The 19774-nt window shown below is 37.4% G+C and overlaps 8 protein-coding genes across 10 annotated transcripts; 4 read left to right on the top strand and 4 right to left on the bottom strand.

Annotated features, from left to right (window-relative positions):
* Window positions 1–1577: 1577 nt before the first annotated feature.
* LOC9324907 (30S ribosomal protein S1 homolog A) lies at window positions 1578–3876 on the top strand. Of its 2 annotated transcripts, XM_021034315.1 has the most exons (9): window positions 1578–1865; window positions 2043–2452; window positions 2566–2640; window positions 2726–2797; window positions 2909–2989; window positions 3069–3166; window positions 3267–3392; window positions 3463–3511; window positions 3605–3876. In XM_021034315.1, the coding sequence occupies exons 1-9, from the start codon at window positions 1616–1618 to the stop codon at window positions 3770–3772; spliced, it is 1329 nt and encodes a 442-aa protein (XP_020889974.1). In that variant the 5' UTR covers window positions 1578–1615; the 3' UTR covers window positions 3773–3876. The 2 variants fall into 2 exon arrangements, with proteins under 2 accessions (XP_020889974.1, XP_002887384.1); XM_002887338.2 differs by having other exon boundaries at window positions 1578–2452.
* LOC9323449 lies at window positions 3857–4786 on the bottom strand. Its single transcript, XM_021034317.1, has 2 exons — window positions 4153–4786; window positions 3857–4072 (listed from the first exon to the last, which is right to left on the bottom strand). The coding sequence occupies exon 1, from the start codon at window positions 4708–4710 to the stop codon at window positions 4195–4197; it is 516 nt and encodes a 171-aa protein (XP_020889976.1). The 5' UTR covers window positions 4711–4786; the 3' UTR covers window positions 3857–4072; window positions 4153–4194.
* Window positions 4787–4792: 6 nt separating this feature from the next.
* Window positions 4793–5530, top strand: LOC9324908. Its single transcript, XM_002887339.2, has one exon. It carries the CDS (start codon window positions 5135–5137, stop codon window positions 5528–5530), a length of 396 nt encoding a protein of 131 aa, XP_002887385.1. The 5' UTR covers window positions 4793–5134.
* Window positions 5531–5668: 138 nt separating this feature from the next.
* Window positions 5669–7126, bottom strand: LOC9323450 (hypoxanthine-guanine phosphoribosyltransferase). The gene is made up of 3 exons (XM_002888799.2): window positions 6771–7126; window positions 6313–6477; window positions 5669–5956 (listed from the first exon to the last, which is right to left on the bottom strand). The coding sequence occupies exons 1-3, from the start codon at window positions 7071–7073 to the stop codon at window positions 5858–5860; spliced, it is 567 nt and encodes a 188-aa protein (XP_002888845.2). The 5' UTR covers window positions 7074–7126; the 3' UTR covers window positions 5669–5857.
* Window positions 7127–7205: 79 nt separating this feature from the next.
* LOC9324909 (MRN complex-interacting protein) lies at window positions 7206–8529 on the top strand. Of its 2 annotated transcripts, none has more exons than XM_002887340.2 (4): window positions 7206–7392; window positions 7485–7779; window positions 7878–8051; window positions 8180–8529. In XM_002887340.2, the coding sequence occupies exons 1-4, from the start codon at window positions 7339–7341 to the stop codon at window positions 8425–8427; spliced, it is 771 nt and encodes a 256-aa protein (XP_002887386.1). In that variant the 5' UTR covers window positions 7206–7338; the 3' UTR covers window positions 8428–8529. The 2 variants fall into 2 exon arrangements, with proteins under 2 accessions (XP_002887386.1, XP_020889975.1); XM_021034316.1 differs by having other exon boundaries at window positions 7219–7392; window positions 8168–8529.
* LOC9323451 (polyadenylate-binding protein 5) lies at window positions 8518–11767 on the bottom strand. Its single transcript, XM_002888800.2, has 7 exons — window positions 11063–11767; window positions 10108–10889; window positions 9955–10032; window positions 9767–9856; window positions 9352–9675; window positions 9019–9240; window positions 8518–8922 (listed from the first exon to the last, which is right to left on the bottom strand). The coding sequence occupies exons 1-7, from the start codon at window positions 11391–11393 to the stop codon at window positions 8692–8694; spliced, it is 2058 nt and encodes a 685-aa protein (XP_002888846.1). The 5' UTR covers window positions 11394–11767; the 3' UTR covers window positions 8518–8691.
* Window positions 11768–13792: 2025 nt separating this feature from the next.
* On the bottom strand, window positions 13793–15504 carry LOC9324910. The gene is made up of 2 exons (XM_002888801.2): window positions 15085–15504; window positions 13793–14385 (listed from the first exon to the last, which is right to left on the bottom strand). The coding sequence occupies exons 1-2, from the start codon at window positions 15466–15468 to the stop codon at window positions 14176–14178; spliced, it is 594 nt and encodes a 197-aa protein (XP_002888847.2). The 5' UTR covers window positions 15469–15504; the 3' UTR covers window positions 13793–14175.
* Window positions 15505–15576: 72 nt separating this feature from the next.
* On the top strand, window positions 15577–17871 carry LOC9324911 (probable F-actin-capping protein subunit beta). Its single transcript, XM_021010225.1, has 8 exons — window positions 15577–15809; window positions 15929–15999; window positions 16102–16215; window positions 16507–16589; window positions 16678–16751; window positions 16920–17039; window positions 17166–17261; window positions 17592–17871. Exons 1-8 carry the CDS (start codon window positions 15681–15683, stop codon window positions 17673–17675), a joined length of 771 nt encoding a protein of 256 aa, XP_020865884.1. The 5' UTR covers window positions 15577–15680; the 3' UTR covers window positions 17676–17871.
* Window positions 17872–19774: the final 1903 nt, after the last annotated feature.

Here is a 19774-nt window from a genome sequence, read left to right on the forward strand (position 1 = left end):
TTAATAGTATCAAAGTTTAATGCTAACATAAGCACTACTTTATCACAAGAAAACATATAATTGCACTTATGTTGGTATTTTTCTTAGTAAGAGACTAAGATAGTGGTAACATTTTGGAAAACAATTAGACAAGTGTAAATATTTTTTGTTTACATCGATTATAATGTTTACCAACTTCTCGATCGCCCAAATAAAATTTGCATCTTCTATAACTATACCACAACCTTATGAAAGTTTGGTCGCCGAATACAGTCTAAATACAGTCTAGGTTTTAAAACCACACTAATTTCAATCTAGGAAACTATTAAACTATTGTACTATGAGGGAACAATATTAAATTCTGATGCTAATCAGCATGCACTAAATTATTGGATATAAGTGGTCTTCGACGAATTACCAGCATTTTTTAAAGGTGATTTTTTATACGATTGACAATGACTCACTGATTAATTAAACATTCAGCGTATAATTAGTTGTTTCATTTTGAATAGGTGGCGAAACGACGATTAATCATAATAATCAATCGGTGAGTTTATATTTTTATAGTTGTCATGATAGACTCACAATTATGTAAATTAAATTGAGATATTAGTTTGCGTACTGATGGGTTGTCGTCAGGTTAGAACTTGATCATCATAAACAAGTATGAAGCATCATCATTCTGATCTCCATCTTTTTTAAATAATTTACGATTTGAAATTATGCAGTTTGTCTAATCGATGTCTAGTGTCTATTACTTTCACTATATTCCAAATCCAAATTTATATATGAACAAAACTTCTTTTTCTTTTATTTTAGAAAAAATCTTTCAGAAATTTCTTTTATTGAATCTGAATGCAAATATATTGTTTTTCATTGGCCGACGCAAACAATGTGTAGAGTAAATTTCTCGTTCAGTGTAAGTTTATTTATTTTATACTATTTACCATTAGCGTTAGGTGTTTTTAAATTGTGAATATAAAAAAGAGGTGTTCATTTGGATTTCGATTTGGTGATAGTTTAGTACAAATTTGGTTTTAGATCAAATTTGGTTTTAGATCGTATTTAAGTTTCATTTTCAAGTTTTAGTCAAATATATTTTAAATTATCAATGAAATTTCGGTTGTGGTTAAAAAAAAAACGTTTAAAACTACAGTAGTAAAATATGGTTAGGCTTTTAGATGATTTTTTTGGTTCAATTAATCCAATCGGTTCATCCCTATTAAGCTCCCCTAGTATATAAACCATATTTTTAATAACCAAGAATATTTATTAAAGTCTATAAACGTTTTATGCATTAAATCGAATCGCCGACCACATTATTTAAACGTTATTAATTTAATATCATCAGTTTAATAAATGCGACGGTCCATTTAAAATAACGGGTCCATTAATATTTGACACATAACCACAAAATTTATTAGGTCCATTATCAATGTTGGGCCTATCGTTAGCTGTCGTCAATAGCTGGTTCTTAAATTGAGAAGTTTGTGTTTCATTGTCATATTTAAAACTTCATGCCCAAATTGGTAAATTTCGTAAATAAGAGGGCAATTTTGATAAAACTAGCGAAAAGAAAAGGATAAAAAGAACCGTTTGAAGAAATTATCTTACGCGGCGGATAAGAGGAAAAAAGATGCAAACGCTTCTCTATCAGCCATGTAAGTCTCTTCCTATATTCACTTCTTCTTCTTCTCCGTCGTCGTCGATTCGTAGCTCCGGTGATGCGAGAGACTGTATCTACTTTAAAGCATCGGAGAAAGTATCGCAGTTTCAATTTTGTGAAACCCTAAGCCCTTTTCGGTTTCGTAGTTTCGCTATTTGTCGCGATTTTGCTACTCGTGGAGCTTATGGGATTAGATTTTGCTCACGAGAGGATGTTTCCGGTGTTGAAAATGGAGGAATCGTGGCGGAGGAGGAGCTTGAGCTATTGAACAAGCCGAGTCCTGTACCGAAATCAGAAAATGAGAAGGAGAATGGTAAAGCAGACGATGACGAGATACTGGAGCCGTTTTTGAAATTCTTCAAACCAGAAGGAGAAGGGGAGGGAATTGAAGCGGAAGAGGAGACGGATAGAGTCAGTGTAGAGTATTACGATCCTAAACCAGGTGATTTTGTGGTTGGTGTTGTGGTTTCGGGTAATGAGAATAAGCTTGATGTGAGTATTGGTGCGGATATGTTGGGAACTATGCTGACGAAAGAGATTCTTCCTTTGTATGATAAAGAGTTGGATTATTTGTTGTGTGATTTGAAGTATGATGCTGAAGAGTTTTTGGTTAATGGGAAAATGGGGATTTTTAAGGATGATGATGATGAAGGTGTTGAAATTGCGGAATTTGCACGGCAAGGTAGACCGGTGGTGGAGATTGGGACGGTGGTTTTCGCGGAGGTTTTAGGAAGGACGTTGAGTGGAAGACCTTTGCTTTCTTCTAGACGGTACTTTCGGAGAATCTCTTGGCACCGAGTGAGGCAGGTTTTTTTCTTGTGCCTTGATTTATTCATTATCTGGATTCAAAAACTGGTCTTGGTTTGAAGTATTTGTATCATTCAGATGCATCTAATGAAGAGTGAATGGTTATGTGGCAGATTAAGCAAGTTAATGAGCCTATTGAAGTTAAGATAACAGAGTGGAATACAGGAGGACTTCTCACCAGAATTGAGGTAGCCGAATTTTTCGTCTTGTTCACATGTTTGCTCACAAGTCACAAGTGGATAATGCATAGCTCTTTGTTGGCTTAATTTTCAGGGTTTAAGAGCTTTTATTCCGAAGCAGGAATTGGTGAAGAAAGTGAACAATTTCACCGAGTTGAAGGAAAACGTAAAGCAAGAGTTTCTTCTTCCACTGTAACAATTTTGTTTGTTCTGCTGAATCTCAGTAGGCTTTTGGCATTACCATTCTGCGTTTTCTCAGGCCTTTTTCGTGTTGCAGGTGGGTCGTAGACTCCTTGTGCAGATAACACGATTGAACGAAGACAAAAACGACTTGATACTGAGTGAAAAAGTAGCCTGGGTTAGTTTCTTCCCTTCTGTCTTGTCTTTTATAAGAAAAGCCAACAATGAGATTAATAATCTATCGAATGATGTCTCAGGAGAAGCTGTACCTTCGAGAAGGAACACTATTAGAAGGAACAGTTGCCAAAATCTTACCATATGGAGCTCAAGTCAAACTCGGGGATAGTAGCAGAAGGTAGTTCATTATCTATTGCTTCCATAAATTCGTTGTTCTTCTTAGTGACTACTAACTAGTAGTTTTGAATTCATTTCGTTTGCCGATAAATGTTATACAGTGGACTGCTACACATTTCAAACATAACTCGAAGAAGAATTGGATCGGTGAGCGATGTGCTTCAGGTGGACGAAAGTGTAAAGGTTCTGGTTGTGAAATCTCTATTTCCAGACAAGATCTCTCTTAGGTAAAAACAACTCAAATTCCAAAATTCACTACCACCTCAGTATCAGTAACAACTATTTTCTTTTCTACAGCATTGCTGATCTTGAAAGCGAACCGGGCTTGTTCATCTCAGACAGAGAGGTACCACTTGATCTATGGACCTAACTTGTTCTCTTTTAACCCGGTACAAAATTGCCATTCATGTCCCTTAATACTGTGATTTTGTCGATGCAGAAAGTGTTCACGGAAGCTGAAGAGATGGCAAAAAAGTATAGAGAAAAGATGCCTTCAGTGGCTACAAGCGCGATTTCTGATCATCCTCCAATCACAAGCAGTTTCCCTCAAGGCAAGGATGAAGAAATCTATGCTAACTGGGACTGGTTCAAGTTCGAGAGTCAGTGACAAATTCACAAATCCTGTTAACAACATGTTGTACAATGATTTTCTGTATTTGAAATTTTGATACTATGTATTATTATGAGTAAATGTTTAAGTTCTTTCTTCCTCCTGATAATTCTTGTTCTTTTACAGAAACAAATGTATCTATGTAAAGATCAAAACACACAACGAAGCTCACTGAAATAGTAACATAATAAATTGTTTCAAGTTTTTTTCCTCTAATGAAAAGAGTGTGTAGTCACAGAAGCAAGCAACAATAGAGGCTTAAGCATTGCAATCTTCACTCAATGTTTTGAATTTGACCTAAAATTTATTGAAGCACACAGAGATGATAATCAGCTAAGAACAATGGCTCAGTGAAGAAGAGGAAAATTTCTGCTAACCTCTTCGTTTCTCCACAGAATCAAAAATGATCAATTGATCGATCATTCGTTCAGTTGTTGAAGCTCAGCTTTTAGCTGTTCAATCTTGAGTCCCATGGATCGCTGCAGAGACGCTTTCTCTTTCTCTGTTACTTTCCCGAGCAAACCTTCGAACATCTCCAAAACCTCTGCCACGGCGGCTCTAGCGCACTCTGCTTCTTCGTTGAAGTAAACCGTCTCCTTCGCATCCATAGCCATTTCGATCTCTTCACGAGCTTCAGCGAACTTGAGATTAATCTCGTCCACTACTTTGTTTACATCTACAGGTGAGCCACCGCTAGTGTCGGTGCCGTATCTTCTCTGATTCTCCTGGAAGGCGTTTGGGATCCGGGACATTAGAGAGCTAGCTGATGATGTTTCGGAGAGACTGGATTTCGAATATGGAGATCCGAGATTACCAGAGACATTGCTAAGCGAGTTTATGAGAATCGTAGAAGATGTAATGCTTGGAATCTGTGGGATTCGGAGAGACTTTCTGGTGAACAAATTTCGGAGAGTAATTGCTGAGTGAAGACGCATGGCTCCCGCCGGTTAGGTTTCTCCGAGATTTTTTTTGTCGGTCGGCGGCGCAGATAAATGGGTAAATGAGAAATTGAAATTGTTCAAAACTTCAGATTGCATATATGAGGAAGACGAAGATATCTTGTGGGCTTAATGGGCCTTATAATTAGGGCCACGATGAGGGCCACGAAATATCACGCAACGGTTACATAAAAAGTCAAAAGAAGACAAGTCAAGGTCAAACCATTAACTAAACCACAGAAGCACCAGAACCATAAACTAAGAGCTTCTCACTGACCACTCCAATGGCGAACCACTCCATTTTTCCATTGATATTTATGCTGACCCAAACTGCTACTTAAAACTCCTGAGCTCAAAGTCCAAAGACAGTATCGACCCACAAACTCTCAAGCCGCAAAACCAACAATCTTGCTCATATCCAATGGCTCAGTCCGCTCCATCATCTCGAACGAAGCGGCTTACAGTTTTCAAGATGGGTTTAGCCTCTGCAAGCGTCCGTTTGGTTAGCCTCGCTTCTCATTCGAAGAGGAAGCTTTGTCGTTGGGTTACCTGTTATGGCTCTAGAGATTATGAACCTGTTATACATCTCCAAAATGACACGACGATGATGAACAATGGTGATGTTTATGATCCATACAACGGGGACCCGAGCATGTTGCTTAGTGGGGATCAGAGACGAGGTCCGCTGTGGCAGAAGAACATTCTCATGGGAGGAAAATGCCAGCTTCCAGACTTCTCAGGTGTTATATTGTATGATGCTGATGGAAAAGTTGTTCCTCCGGCCAAGAACTCTCTTCCTTTGCTCACCTGGAAGTAACAAAAGAAAGATATATCCCTAAGGAAGGCTGAAACTCCTTAATATAATTCGGATTACCATTTGTTTGATTGATCTATTTCTTGTAATATAATGCATGGTTTTGTTCAATGATTCTCTATAACAAAAAGCTTTGTGGAAAATATGAATTGCATGGTGCGCTTGCATTAGCTTTCCATCATAATTAATGTCAAATTATAGTAGAACTTTGGTTTTACTGCTTTGACCAATAAAACAGGGGCAAGTCATAAAAGAACTCATGATGCCCAGTAATTTTTTGAAGTCTGGGTTTCTTTTCAGATGAACTGACTTTGAGTTCATGTAATATTGTTACATGTAATATTCAGGCTTCAATACGCCAATGTAAGATAGGTTGCGGTATTGCTCTGCAAAGTCCATGCCATAGCCCACAACAAATTCATCTGAACACTGCGGATATTCAGAGGGTACAACACATATTCAACACAATGCCATGAAATATACATTCTTAAGTCAGGCTAGTTCCTAACACTAAAAAATACGTTTGTTTACCATGGTCTAGACAAGCATAGGCATAACATTGCGACGACTGAACAAAAAGAAATCGGAAAATATCATGCAACAATCTCATTGATTTTATAAGTAACTGGATACTAGGGTCAAGGTGGCTTACGGAGATCATTGATGGTTAGCAAGTCTCAACTATATCAAAATTTTCTGAAAGCAATATACTGAAATTCCAAAGCCCTTAGACAGAGATATAATGCTAAACAAATTTGAATAGAGAGAGACAAAAAGCAGCTTACTTCAAAACCACTGTAGAATTTCCCATTCCCAAACAGCTTAAAATGAACCTTTCTTCTCGATGGCTTGTCAAGGAGAGTACAAACAGAAACAGATGATGCCTTTTTCAATTTTAGGTGCTCAATCAGGCAGCTAAGTGTATTGCCAGTATCCACAATGTCCTCGACCTTTAAGAAAACACATAGCTGGTGAACTTAAAAGGTAGTGAAGTTTCCGAATGCGTAGTGTAAAATAATTAGCAAGACATCATCAAATGAGATTGTGAAGCATATCACTGTGTTCTTCATACGTTAAAACTCAATAGAAAAAGACACAATTTTCAGTATCCAACACACAACAATTTTTAAGCTGTAAAGACTGAAACTTTTCATGAAATTCACATATATCTGAAACTCAATTGCTAAAATTCACAAATATTAGCCGAAGACAAATCCATCACGCATAAAGAGATGGAGATTACCAAGACAACGTGCTTGTTCGTGATGTCAAGCTTTAAGTCAAATGATATTCTGGGAAGTCCATTGGATACAGTACCAGAGCCGTAAGACTCAGCTCTGATGTAATCAATAGCCATGGGTAAGTCAATTCGCCTAACGAGATCGGCCAAGAAGAGGCAAGCACCGGTGGCTACGCCGACGAAAACAGGCGATTCCGAGTCACCGGAGAAATCAGAAGTAATCTCAGATCCAAGTTGACCAACACGCTCAGCGATTACTTCATCGCTGAAAAGCACCTTCTCTATGTGCTTCTCTTGCGCCATCATCTTCCTCCTACCTCTACCACGAAGCTTTAAGATCTGGGTTTTTAGGGTTTGATTCTACTCGCTACTGTAAAAAAAACGCGGGATCTTAACCGAAACTATTCACTGTCTTCTGTTAACCACACCCGGTACAAACTAATCTGGAGATTGCCAACAAAAATTGTGATATATTAAACCGACTTTATAAACCAAACCCGGTACAAAATAATCTGGAAACACAAAATCTAAATCCCTAGAGAACAGACGAAGACGAAGGAGGAGGAGAAAAATGGCGAGTACTCTCTTTATCGCTCTCCAATGTTACGAATGTTCGACTATGCAGGTTTAAACTCTCTCGCTCTTTCTTCTTCTTTCTCTGTCAATTTGTGTATTGGTTAGTTTTTTACGGATTTTTTTTGGGGTCCGAATTCGCAGGTGAAGCAGAAGAAGAAAAGCAGTAACAAATGGGTTTGTGTGATTTGTAATCAGAAGCAATCGGTGAAAAAGGTGTTTGCTCAAGGTTATAAGGCTAAGGAGCTTCGTTTCTTTGTACAGTCCTTTAATATGTCTCGCAAAGTTGCCGATGAGGTTGCAGATTCGTTTTCGGAGGTTGATGTTGAAGGAGAGGAGGTTTTAGATGTTATTGGAATGAAGAAGCGATCTGATTGGAGTGAGTATCTTGATTTCGATTCGCCAAATGATCGCCGGAGATTAGTTGGAGAAGAAGACGGTGAGTGAGTCTACTTCAAGAGAATTAAGAGTGTTCGTTGAAATTTCTTTGATTTGGATTGGTATGTTATGCATCTTGAGAGATATACGCATTTGCAGATGTCAAGATTGTGACTGAAATGCCGAAAGATATGTTCAAGAGGCCAAAGCTGAACAAAGATTCTAATGCTGGTGGATCATCATCAATTACAGGAGGTGGGAAGAAAGACGGTAATGCACTCTTCAAGCCTTCCTTCTCCACGCGCAGCATCAAAATGCCAAATTTCTGTTCCGGTAAGAAGAATTCTGTTGTTTATTGACATTCACAGACAATGCTCTCGTTAAAGGCCTGAATGATTTTTTTTACTAAGATGATGTTTTCTTTAGTGTTGTAATTATACTTTCCGTAGAATTTGTTGCAGATGGAGTAATGACAAGGAAGAAGGATATAGAAGAGAGAAATCTAGAGTCAGAGAGAATTATTAAGCCAGCTTCGAAATGGGACGCCTACTTGATTGATGAGGAAGGAGAACATCAGGCACCACCACAAATTGGTGGAAATAAAACCTTGAAGGATGACGCTAATGTAGGAGAATGGGACAGAGCAATAATGGAGATAAATACGGAATACCAGATAGTAGACGACGAGGTACATCCAGATTTCATGTGATCAGAGATAGATTTATGTTTTAACAGGATGCAGATTATTATGAAATGCTAAATGTAAAGTTTCTGAAACAAATTTTGAGATGCAAAAGAGTTGACTCAGTAACTAGACTCCAAATAAAACTAGAGAAAGTGCTAAGAATAAAAGTCTCAATGCTAAGAGAAAAAAACTCACAACAGAAAAAACTAGTTAAAAGTTCCTAAAAGTTTGAAAACAACTGCAGTCTAAAGAAAGCCAGATAAACATTGTCTTGAGTAAACAGTATGTTCACTCGGTTGAGGATAGAGCAAACTGGTCATCAACAGATGACACAGCTGGTGCATTAGCAGAGAGTCTGAGAACATCCAGAGCCTCGGAAACTTTAGCCTTAAGAGCTTCAGGTGACTCAAGAAGGTGCAAAATCTCAGCTTGATCCATCTCCAGCAACATCCCAGTAACTTTGGCCGCATATTCTGGCTCCTGCTGCGCCACAAGTGGGTAAAGGTTCTCCCCAAGCATCTGTCATCAATTCACAATGCAATGATATCGTTAACAAATCTTGATACAATGCAAGTCCTAGATGAGACAAGAGAAGAAACATTGGAGTTCACAAACCTGTGGGTGTTTCTCCGGGGGAGCCAAAGCCAAATCAGATGCAAGCTTGGAAATGGTGAGGAGAGGTGGCTTATGCGGGTGTTGAGGAGCATTGTGAGAGATTGCAGATGCATTCAATGGCAAAGGGATGATGCCTTGTGGAGCAGATGCTTCCATTCCATTCCTCCTGTTGCCTGCGCCTCCCATGTATCGCATTCCCGGGCTTGCATTTTGCTGCAGAATCTGACAGTTCCAAGATAATAACAAACCCCAACAAATTCAAATTCGTATGATTATGTTAAAGATAAAAAAAACTTGCTCAAGACATATAAGAACTCATGATAAGAATTTTACTTGTTGTTGTTGGAAGTGCTGCTGCATGTTATTAGCACCACGCCTGAACCCAACACGAGGACCAGGCTGAGTTTGCCTTTGAAGAGGGAAAGGCATCATGTAGTTAGCCGGGCCTGCACCTGGACGCACCCCGGGCATGAACTGAACTTGGTACCCATACCCCATAGGTTGTGGGGGTACCAGACCTTGACCATTCTGACCTATGTACATTGTTGGGTGGTGTGGTCCTGACATTGGCCCTCCTGGTGGGTGATGATGGAACCCAGGCATTGGTGATGGAATTGGCGACATTGTCCCAGGTGATCTGATATGAGTAAATAGAGTCTGAAACACGTGAAAACATCAAGAGAGTTTTAGAAGTCAGTGTCACAAAACAACACAATTTGAAGTTCAAAAAGCGAGAGGGCTAACGAACCTGAAGGTGAGCCCGTCTTTCTTCTTTGCGTTGAGCAAAAGCAACGTAAAGAGGTTTCCTTCCTATCATCTTCCCATTCATTTCACTCAACTACATATATTCATCATTCCCCATAAACAACATTTTAATACCAATTTATAAAGCATCTATGTATATGTAAAAAGATTGTGAATTAAGTTGAAACTTACAGCTCTCGAAGCTTCTTCAGGACTGGAGTAAGCAACAAAACCAAAGCCTCTGCTCAAACCTTGTGAATTCATCATAACCTAAATATGACCAGAAACAAAAAATTTAGTACAATGTATGTGGTTAAAAGATGTGCTTTAGAATCAAAAACAAACCTTGCAGGAGGTCACGTTCCCATACTCAGAGAACATCTCCTTGAGCTTCTCATCATTCACGCTATCATCAAGGTTCTTCAAATACAGATTTGATCCTTGTAATTTCTCAAACCTGCTTATCCTCTCTTGCTCAAACTTTCTCCTCAATTCCTCTTCCCTCTCAGACTTCTTCTGTGCCCTCCCAACATACAACACATCCTCCCCAAGGCTGATACCGTTCATCTTTTCAACCGCAACGGCAGCAGCTTCAGGGCTCTCAAAGTTCACAAACCCGAAAGACCTCGAGTTCCCACTCTGATCTTTCATCACAACCGCACTAGAGATATCTCCATATTTCCCAAAAGTCTTCTTAAGCTCATCATCAGTAATCTCCTTAGGAAGATTCTTAACATAAACATTAGTGAAACGCGGCACCGCACCACTCTCACTACGAGACCTGTCCTGACGTCGAACAAAATGGCCAACAAAGACTTGCTTATCATTAAGCAACATGCCATTAAGCTTGTCAATAGCAGCCTGAGCGGTTTCCTCTTTCTCAAACTGGACAAAGCCATATCCTTTCGAACGTCCCACCGCATCCATTGCAACCTTGCAAGAGAGGATAGTCCCGAAAGCCGAGAATGTTTCATACAAAGCTTTGTTATCGATCGATGGATCGAGGTTTTTGATGAAAACATTGCCTTTTCCACTCAATCGAGTGCTCGGATCACGATTCGAGAGCATGATCCTTATAGGCCTGTCCCTGATCGGAGCATAGTTGAGACTATCCATCGCACGACTCGCTGATCCCATAAAACACAAAAAAAAAATTAATTACAAAACAGCAAAAAGGAACAAAACAGCAAAAAGAACAAAACCACAAAAGCAAACACATGAACAATTTTATATTCTTCGTGTCGTAATCCATAATAATAATATTAAATTCAATATAAAGAGGGTTTTCAATAATATTTACCATCTTCAGGGTTAGCGAAATTGACGTAAGCGTAACCAAGAGAACGACGAGTCAAATCACGACAAACCCTAACAGTCTGAACTGGAGCAACTTGATTAAAGAGATCCAACAGTTGTGGCTCATCGACACTCGGATCTAAATCTCCGACATAGAGAGACGAGTTTGGATGCGTTTGCAAAGCCTCCGCGGCAGCAGCAGCAGCCGCAACCGCCGCAATCTGACTCACGGCAGGGAAAGGAGGAGGAGGAGCAGCAGCAACCGTCGGTTGATTGGGAACTTGATCAACCATGGCCGTCGTCGGGGCAATTCCAGATGCAACCGCCGCAGCCATAGCGCTGATTTCCTAGGTTTTTTTTGGGACAGAGAGAATCTGTTTGTGGTTTTCCAAAATTTTAAGGGGAGAGAATATTTATTTTATTTTTTTCCTTTTTTGGGTTACTCCGGTGAATAAGAAGAGGAGTAGAGAGACTCGAAAGGGTGTGAAGGAATGAGAGTTGATATTTATACATTCGCTAACCTACCGGTCCTTACGGATCGGAGTTCGATTTGACGTGCCTTAAAAAAATAAAAAATAATAATAATCATAATAAACGATTGACTGAGTTTTTTATATGTGGATTTTTTTGTGGGCCAATGCGCTTTTCTTGTACTGGCCAATATGCCAATGCCACGTGGAGATTCAGTTCTTCTATTTCTTTGTTTTGTTTTTGTTATATGTGTATGTGTGTTTTTTTTTTTTTTTTTGTAATAATGTGAAAATTCATTTTTAACCTATTCAAATGTTAACCTATTTCTTCGTTACTATTTGACGACTTATATAAAAAAAAAATGTTTGTTAAATTCATGTTAAAATATTAGGGATCTACAACGTGAGTTATAATGATTAAATTGTTTTTTTTTGTAGTTTTATAATTTTTTTTGTTTTGTTTAACATCTAACTAATGGAATTTTAAAAATATGTGATGTTTTTTTGTATGTGTTTTAAATAAATGATATGATATCATCTACTGTTTTTGAAAATAAATTACACTAATACATAGTTATGACACTAATCACTTCTCAAACTCTCTTGATGATTGTTAGAATAGTTTTTTTTTGTTTGATAAAAGTGTACTCACTCTATCCAATATATAAGATATTTTTAGGCTTTTTATTTTGTTTGATTTTATTAGATTTTTTTTTGTTTCCATGCATAATTTATATTCATAGTTTTGTTTTAAAGGTTTTTTTGTGAGCGCAGGTCGCTGTAAAGGTGAACTACAAGCATTGCTTATTGCAACAAGTTTGGATAAAAGGGTATAAGAATGTCATCTTTGAGGGTGACAACTGGCAAGTTACAAAGCTAATCAATGGAGAAGTGCAGAATTTCAAAGTTCACAATTGGGCCAGAGAAATCAACTATTGAAAGGCTAAGTTCTTAAGTGTTGAATTCCATTGGACACGACGGCACAACAACAAGACAGCTGACAGATTAGCAAAAAAATGTTTTCCGCTGGATCGGAGTTTGATTTGACGTGGTTTTTGAGTTTTGACTGAGTTTTTTACATCTGGATCTTTTGTGGGCTAATGGGATTCTTCTTCCTTTCGTTCTGGCCAAAACTCAATGCCACATGGAGATTCACGTTTTTCTTTTCAATGGTTTTTTGTTTGGGATAAAAGATTTTTTGTTTTTGTTTTTTCTTCAATGGTTTGTTTTTGTTATGTGTGTGTTTTTTTTTAGTTTGTAATAATGTGTAAATACATTTAAACATATTCAAATGTTAACCTATTAATACGTGGCTATTTGACCACCTTTTTCTGTTAAATACTATTAAACCCAGTTAGAAGTACATATAAAAAATGGAATCCATAAATGATGGATTTGACCACTTTATATACGGGACAAAGTCTTCTAGTTAATTTAGGATCAATGACTTAATAGAGAAAAACATGTGTTTGTTAGATTCATGTTAAAATATTATGTATGAGATCTACAACGTTAGGTATAATGATAAACAAATTATTTATTTGTTGTTTTATAATTTTTTTTGTTTAACATCTAACTAATGAAATTGTAAATATATATGGTGTTTTCGTATGCGTTTTAAATAAATGATATGACATCATCTACTGTTGTTAAAAATAAATTACACCAATACATACTTATGACACTGACTTCTCAACTCTATTCATGGTTGTTAGGATAATTTTATGATAAAAGTGTACTCCCTCTGTCCTATATAAGATCCTTTTCTTTTGTTCATTTTTATTTGATTTTCTTTACTTTTTATGCACAATTTATATTTATTTAATATTTTATAATTATTTTAGTTGTAAAGTATTTTTTTATTGGTTGAATTTTTACAAATGAAAAAATAGAACTTTTAAATTTTTGTGTTTAACCAAAACATCTAAATAAATAGGACAGAGGGAGTAATTTGTTTTTTTTTTTTTTTTTGATTTAGTTGTGTGCATCTTTTGTGGATTGGTGATAATAATTTGAAAATTCATTTAAATTAATCAAAGTTTATCTTCTTTTTTTTGTTGCTTTTGAATTGACAACTTTGGATGTGGAAAAAGTCTCCATGGCATGTACAAAAAATATGGGTGATGTCGACCCATTCAATTTAAAATCATTTTAGATTTATCTCAATCATTATCTAGCATGTGTACGAAACTGAGCATGGCATGCATGACAATAATAAATTTTCATATATTCCAAGGTACAACACAAAAAGTAATAAGATACACTTATCATCAAGTTTGTAAGTTTATTATCACGAGCAATGTAAAGATTAAATATGGACAGGCTTGTTGTAGCTCTACCAAACTTTTTGGTTTTTAGAAAATATCAGTTTCCATCAAAATGGCAAAATCCACTTTAACCACATCACATTACACATGGAAATGCATAAAACTAAAAATTTCAACAAGATGCAAATGAAGAAAATGCTTGCTCTCTCTTAGTTCTGAAAGCAAGCAATTTGGCGCCTCAAGGCTTATCAAAGACAAAGAGTGTTGCCAAGGAAAGGAATTTGTTGGGTTAAGACAAGAAAACCTCTATATATATGGTCGATGAAGGACTACAAATTTCGACCACATTTCAAGCAAGACGAGTGTTAGGGTCTGCGAAACTACCAGCCATACTTCTTGAAGAAGTCTCTGGTTCTCTTCCTAGCTCGAGTGAATACTATTACTATGCAAGCGAGCACCCACGGAGGAAAAGTACCAATGGAGACGTTGTTCTTGATCCACGCTGGAGGGTCTTTCAATAAAAATGTTATTAAGAGCGTAACAATCACGACCCCGAGAATGATTCTTGTGATGGGTTTGAGCAGGGAATCCTGAAAACAAAAAAGTGTTCAAATAAATAGTGTCATCAGATTAATCATCCAGTTAATTGCAACTTATTGGAACCTTTGGAGTGGTTGTTTTAACGTTTTTTCTTCTTATAGCCATATTATCCAAATATTTTTTTTGACTCCAACAAATTCAGAGTACTGTGTCATCCTATCTAGTTTCTACATAAGTCCAGTAAATATCTGAGAGGTATGATTCCAAGAAAATTCTAACTTTCGACAAGAATAGAATCTTTGACCTAAAGTTAAAGTTATACAAGACACCAGTCCATATGAATAGAAATTCTACAGCAATGTGAAGAGTATATTGATGACATGTATGTGGTTTCATGGGTGCAGAAAGATAATGTTGAAAAATTGTACTATGAGCATGAAGAACACGTAAAGGAGACCAGCATAAAAAAAAGGTCCTGAGGAATTATCAAGCAGATGCAACACTCAACACTGTGAAGCATTGCACTTGCAACACCAACACTCTTTTTTATGACTTCCTACGTTTTATTCAACAGATGTTATACATATAACCAAATTCACCAGGATTTCAAAATACTTCATTCAGGAATCAGTTGGGAACTATAACTTAGCTAAGGACTAAGAAGATCGTTCTCTATCCTTTTCCTTTTGCGGAAGTCAAAACTCAAAATCAAAACAATCACCAGATTCAAGAGAAGGAACAACGATTACCTGAGGTTCACCGTCGATGTAAATGACGGCACCATCCCTATAAGGCAACACAGACCGACCATTCCTAGGGTGAAATCGGATCGGAAAAGCACGACCTTTCTCAACGTTGAAAGCGAAGATTGATTTCAATCCATATTTATCAAGAATAGATCGAACCTCGAGTTGATCCTGCTCATAACCACCGAGATTTGACTTGAACACATCGATCGGACCTTTTCCACACTTATACAGATGGATCTCCACCTCCGGTACCTTCGCCGCCGCGGTCGTCGATCTCAATTCACCTTCCGGTTGAGAATCGTCGAGTAACGGAGTCGTCTCTTCAATCTCTTGCTGTGGTGGATCTCTCTGCTTCTCCGTCATCGATGACATGACTAAAACCATTCACCGGTCCGATCAAATTTTTTATTTATTATCCCAAAGAAAGCAAAAAATTAATATTCCGTATAAAAACGATACCGTTTTGAATTAGGCATGTTCACATTGGGCCTTTAAATGGGCCTAAAGGGTATAATAGACAATTTAGAGATTTGTTATACGGTGGTTGTCTTCTCAGAGGAGAAGTGTTTTTTTTTTCTCCGGCGAGGTTGAGAAAAATGGAGGCAGCGTTGGGACTTCTGAGAAGAATGCCGCCGAAGCAGTCGGAGACGGCTCTATCTGCACTTCTAAGTCTCATTCCTCAACATTCTTCCGATCTTCTCTCTCAAGTCGATCTCCCTCTTCAGGTATTTTTTCTCTATCTTTATCGAGATTTGTAATGTGATTTTTTTCTTTTTCTTGAGTTCGTGTTTTTCTCCCAACTTTTGGTTTGGAGAATCACAAGGTCCTGGTTATGTAATCACAGGTGTTACGTGATATTGAAAGTGGTAAAGATTTCATCTTGTGTGAGTACAATAGAGATGCAGATTCCTACAGGTACTTTTTTGCTCTATTTTCATTGTGTAGAGAGAAAATGATAATGTTGGATGGCTTTAGGTTTGGGATGATACAGTACTTCGTGTTCTTTGCTTTTTACAGGTCACCTTGGTCAAATAAATACCTTCCTCCGCTAGAGGATGCTCTTTACCCATCGTCTGAATTAAGAAACCTTGAAGTTGAAGCCAATGATATCTTTGCGATCTATCGTGACCAGTGAGGTTCTTTACCTACCTCGTTTGCACTTGAAAGCCATGTAGTGAAACTAATTTGATAGCCTAAAACGGAGACATAATTAGCATCTGATCTGAAAAAGGGTTTGCCTATTCATGAGATTTATCTCATGGTTTAAACATATATGATATGTGTTTCATGCTTCTAATGTCTATACGGCTCCTGAGGTTTGCTTAGTTCATCAGCTTAGAGAAAGTATCCATAAGATCGGCGACTAGAAAAACTTGCTAAGTTACCAAAAGAACACCTGTTTTGATCAGTTTTCTTTTCCAGGTATTATGAAGGTGGTATATCTTCAGTCTACATGTGGGAGGATGATAATGAAGGCTTTGTGGCATGTTTCCTTATTAAAAAGGGTATTTTCTTTCTGTAAAGTTCAATAACACCGAAGGTTAGTCAATAAAAACTCTTTACCTGAGCTGTTATGGTTTTTGTTTCTTGAAGATGGATCAAAGTCAGGTCATGGTCGGAGGGGATGCCTGGAGGAAGGAGCCTGGGATGCCATACATGTTATACAGGTGACTCTCTTAACATTGTTACATACCATACCAAGCTTGCCTATGTGTTATATAATGTTGCCCATTTTCTAACACACTACCCTCAGTCGCAACTTTATCATAGTTTCCTAAGATGCTCTTTAATGAGACTTCATATTTTGCTTCTAATGCCTGAGGTTCTCAACATAGGTTGGTCCAGAGGAGGAGGAAATGGCACAGTATTGCTTAACAAGTACCATCATGCTCTCTCTGACCACTGATGATGAGTCTTCAGGCAAATTCGGCTTATCTGGATCAATTAGAAGACAAGTAAGTATTAGCTTCTATTTAGCCCATGCCTTCATAGATAAATAGTTCCAGGTAGGAATAGTGATTTATAGAGGAATACCAAATATCTCTAAAATAATAACATTATCCTTCTACTGTTGAAATTAGATGAAAATGGAGTTAGCAGTAGCTGACGGACACCTGTGCAATATGGGGAGAATGATTGAAGAATTGGAAGGCAAACTGAGGAACTCGCTTGATCAGGTTCTACCTCCAATCCCTTGCAACAATTCCACCAAACTCCTTCTGCTTGTGTAACCTCCTTATAATGCTGAAAATGGTGTCTTAATCACCTGCATTCGGATTGCTTTGTTAGTTAAGCACTTAAGCTCATGCTACAGTTCTGTGAATATTTGGAAAATCCACAAAATCTACTGAAGTAATCATCATATAAACCGTATACGGGAATTCTAGGATAAGTTTTAGATCAGATCACTTTCTATCATCTCATGAACTAATCCAGAGAACACCAAGAAAAAAGAATAGCATAACGTGTAGCTTCAAAGTTTGAGAATTGTTTGGCGAAAATCGCAGGTTTACTTTGGGAAGACGAGAGAAATGGTTTGCACATTGCGTCCACCAGCTGAGATTGTACAAATGAGGTTACCTGACACCTGATGCTCCTCCCATCACATTTTCTGTAAGAAGACCTCGATTTTGTTTTTGTTTGTTTTGGTTGGTCTGATCTTAAACGCTTCTCTGACTGTTTTGTGTGGATGCCTCTTACTTTGTTGCGTGTTTTTCTCTGACTTCACCGTCATGTGATTACCTTTTTCCATAGATATGCAAAGAAATGATGCGGTTTTTAAAGTCGTATTATATATTATGGAAATGCTTGAAATCCTCCAAAAGTATAGAATAACAGAAACAGTGATCAGTAGTGGTGGCTACGACATGTTGTGAACTTAGGATCTTAAGAATCCATGAGATGACAGAGAGACTTACAATTGAAGGAAGAAAACGCCATTATGTAAGTATCTATCTATCTATCTATCTGGATGTTACATTATAAATCTCTCTTTTAATATCCCAAGTACTAGCGTCGAACCCTCGCTCCATGACTCTATCCTAAAACGTGAAGAGCGGTTGCGAGTTTTCCTAAAGTTTTTATTTGTGTAAATGATGTGACCAAAAAAAATTCAACAAGTTTTCCACAACAATTTCTCAAATTATTTTGTTATAAATGGGCTCCTTCTGTTGGGTTAATTGGCCCAAATTGTTTGTCAAAAATGTTGAAACGTGACCAGTGTGACCACAGTTATGGTCGGAGTTGGAGATGAAGCTACAGAAGCCGAATGACTTGTTATGGTCGGAGTTGGCAAAGTGCTCCACAATTGGTCAGCTTAATCAAAAAGTTAGTCACTAATAACTGGGCGTATGATTTAGTGAAATCTTGGTTTTAAATTGGCAAAATTCAGTAGTTTTTTTTAACTCTACAAAAATTAATTAGTTCATTAAGTTGATTTTAGGCATGTATAATACTAATCAAACTAGGATTTAACCCGCGGTACACCGCGGGGCAAATTTTTTTTCTAAAATTATGTTATTTTAATATTTATGGTTTTTGCCGTCAAAAAATAAATAAATATATTTATGGTTTTCTATTATAAAATATAAATTGAGTTTATATCATATATATTAAAGTTGTCACCGTTTATTATATCTGGAATATTTTTGTGAGAAAATTGCATAGCTTAATCTTGTGGCGTAATTAAAATATCCACTGTTATGTTCTTCTGATTTTTAAATATAAAATCTGAAAACTTTGGTTACAATATATATAATTGTGGAAGTAATTTTTTTTTTACCCTAAGTAATGTCAAATATAGAAATGATGATTTGCCTTAACAAACTCATACTTTTTATCTTTAATTTATTTTCTTTTATAATGAGCCCATAGTATGATCACAACATGTTTCAACTTCTCTCTGTATCTCTCACGTCTTTCTTGTGCTGGCATCGCTTGTGATATTACTTGGCCCAAAACATTACTTGGCTCAACTTCACCATCAGAAGAAGACTATTGTATTTGGGCCAGAAAAAGAAGACTGGGCCCATTATCTCATAAACTCTACCTTGGGCTCAGTCTACTTGTTTATTCTCTTTAACAGGCCCAACCCAACAAAACTTTTTTTCCTCTTTTACTTTGCTTCTTCCCCAACGATGATAACGAAGCATCTTCTTCGATTTCTTCAATGCAAAACTGACCATGATTCTGACAACGGTAACTCCGGCCAACACCACGTTCGTCAGCGAATTCTCGGGCAGGCTAAGCTTCTGAACCCGATGCCTACGAATCCTCTGTGGCTTTCTCTTTCTCCGTCGAAACCAAAATCGCCATTGCTTCGTCCTCGAAGCTAATCTCTTTCTTTTTTTCCGGCGATTCCCATGACGTCGTCCATCTTTATTGGTCGACGATGCTCTCAAGGCTCACCATATAAACCGCTGTTTCCTACTTTCACTTTTCTCTCTTGATAGTGTCGGCTACGATTTCCGATTAAACTACTCAACCCCTCAGCGATTCCTCTGTCGCCAATCTTCTGTGATCTTAGGTACATCTAATCCCTCTCTCTCTCTATTGTCTCCTCATTATGACAATTAGAGATTAGGATTTTTTGAATTTCCAGAAATTTTGAAACTTAAAGTTCAGTTTTTGAAGCCATTTCAAGCTTATCTGACAAACCACTTCGTCTCCTCTGCTGTTCTGAGGACTTCAT

The sequence above is a fragment of the Arabidopsis lyrata genome, assembly GCF_000004255.2.
Source record: "Arabidopsis lyrata subsp. lyrata unplaced genomic scaffold ARALYscaffold_2, whole genome shotgun sequence".
Classification (NCBI taxonomy): Eukaryota; Viridiplantae; Streptophyta; class Magnoliopsida; order Brassicales; family Brassicaceae; genus Arabidopsis; species Arabidopsis lyrata.

What these genes read in the sequence shown, in the direction of transcription:
- LOC9324909 (XM_021034316.1), top strand. Translation starts at nt 7,339, where the DNA reads ATGGCGAGTACTCTCTTTATCGCTCTCCAATGTTACGAATGTTCGACT. An exon ending in ACGAATGTTCGACTATGCAG is followed by an intron (nt 7,393 to 7,484) that starts GTTTAAACTCTC and finishes CCGAATTCGCAG; the next exon opens with GTGAAGCAGAAGAAGAAAAG. An exon ending in AATGCCAAATTTCTGTTCCG is followed by an intron (nt 8,052 to 8,167) that starts GTAAGAAGAATT and finishes TACTTTCCGTAG; the next exon opens with AATTTGTTGCAGATGGAGTA.
- LOC9324911 (XM_021010225.1), top strand. Translation starts at nt 15,681, where the DNA reads ATGGAGGCAGCGTTGGGACTTCTGAGAAGAATGCCGCCGAAGCAGTCG. An exon ending in TTTGCGATCTATCGTGACCA is followed by an intron (nt 16,216 to 16,506) that starts GTGAGGTTCTTT and finishes TTTCTTTTCCAG; the next exon opens with GTATTATGAAGGTGGTATAT. An exon ending in ATGTTTCCTTATTAAAAAGG is followed by an intron (nt 16,590 to 16,677) that starts GTATTTTCTTTC and finishes TGTTTCTTGAAG; the next exon opens with ATGGATCAAAGTCAGGTCAT.
- LOC9324907 (XM_002887338.2), top strand. Translation starts at nt 1,616, where the DNA reads ATGCAAACGCTTCTCTATCAGCCATGTAAGTCTCTTCCTATATTCACT. An exon ending in GACTTCTCACCAGAATTGAG is followed by an intron (nt 2,641 to 2,725) that starts GTAGCCGAATTT and finishes CTTAATTTTCAG; the next exon opens with GGTTTAAGAGCTTTTATTCC. An exon ending in TGAGTGAAAAAGTAGCCTGG is followed by an intron (nt 2,990 to 3,068) that starts GTTAGTTTCTTC and finishes ATGATGTCTCAG; the next exon opens with GAGAAGCTGTACCTTCGAGA.
- LOC9323449 (XM_021034317.1), bottom strand. Translation starts at nt 4,710, where the DNA reads ATGCGTCTTCACTCAGCAATTACTCTCCGAAATTTGTTCACCAGAAAG.
- LOC9323450 (XM_002888799.2), bottom strand. Translation starts at nt 7,073, where the DNA reads ATGATGGCGCAAGAGAAGCACATAGAGAAGGTGCTTTTCAGCGATGAA. An exon ending in CGAACAAGCACGTTGTCTTG is followed by an intron (nt 6,478 to 6,770) that starts GTAATCTCCATC and finishes GTTTTCTTAAAG; the next exon opens with GTCGAGGACATTGTGGATAC. An exon ending in AATTCTACAGTGGTTTTGAA is followed by an intron (nt 5,957 to 6,312) that starts GTAAGCTGCTTT and finishes GAATATCCGCAG; the next exon opens with TGTTCAGATGAATTTGTTGT.
- LOC9324910 (XM_002888801.2), bottom strand. Translation starts at nt 15,468, where the DNA reads ATGGTTTTAGTCATGTCATCGATGACGGAGAAGCAGAGAGATCCACCA. An exon ending in ACATCGACGGTGAACCTCAG is followed by an intron (nt 14,386 to 15,084) that starts GTAATCGTTGTT and finishes TTTTGTTTTCAG; the next exon opens with GATTCCCTGCTCAAACCCAT.
- LOC9323451 (XM_002888800.2), bottom strand. Translation starts at nt 11,393, where the DNA reads ATGGCTGCGGCGGTTGCATCTGGAATTGCCCCGACGACGGCCATGGTT. An exon ending in GGAACGTGACCTCCTGCAAG is followed by an intron (nt 10,033 to 10,107) that starts GTTTGTTTTTGA and finishes GGTCATATTTAG; the next exon opens with GTTATGATGAATTCACAAGG. An exon ending in CTGAAGAAGCTTCGAGAGCT is followed by an intron (nt 9,857 to 9,954) that starts GTAAGTTTCAAC and finishes GAATATATGTAG; the next exon opens with TTGAGTGAAATGAATGGGAA.
- LOC9324908 (XM_002887339.2), top strand. Translation starts at nt 5,135, where the DNA reads ATGGCTCAGTCCGCTCCATCATCTCGAACGAAGCGGCTTACAGTTTTC.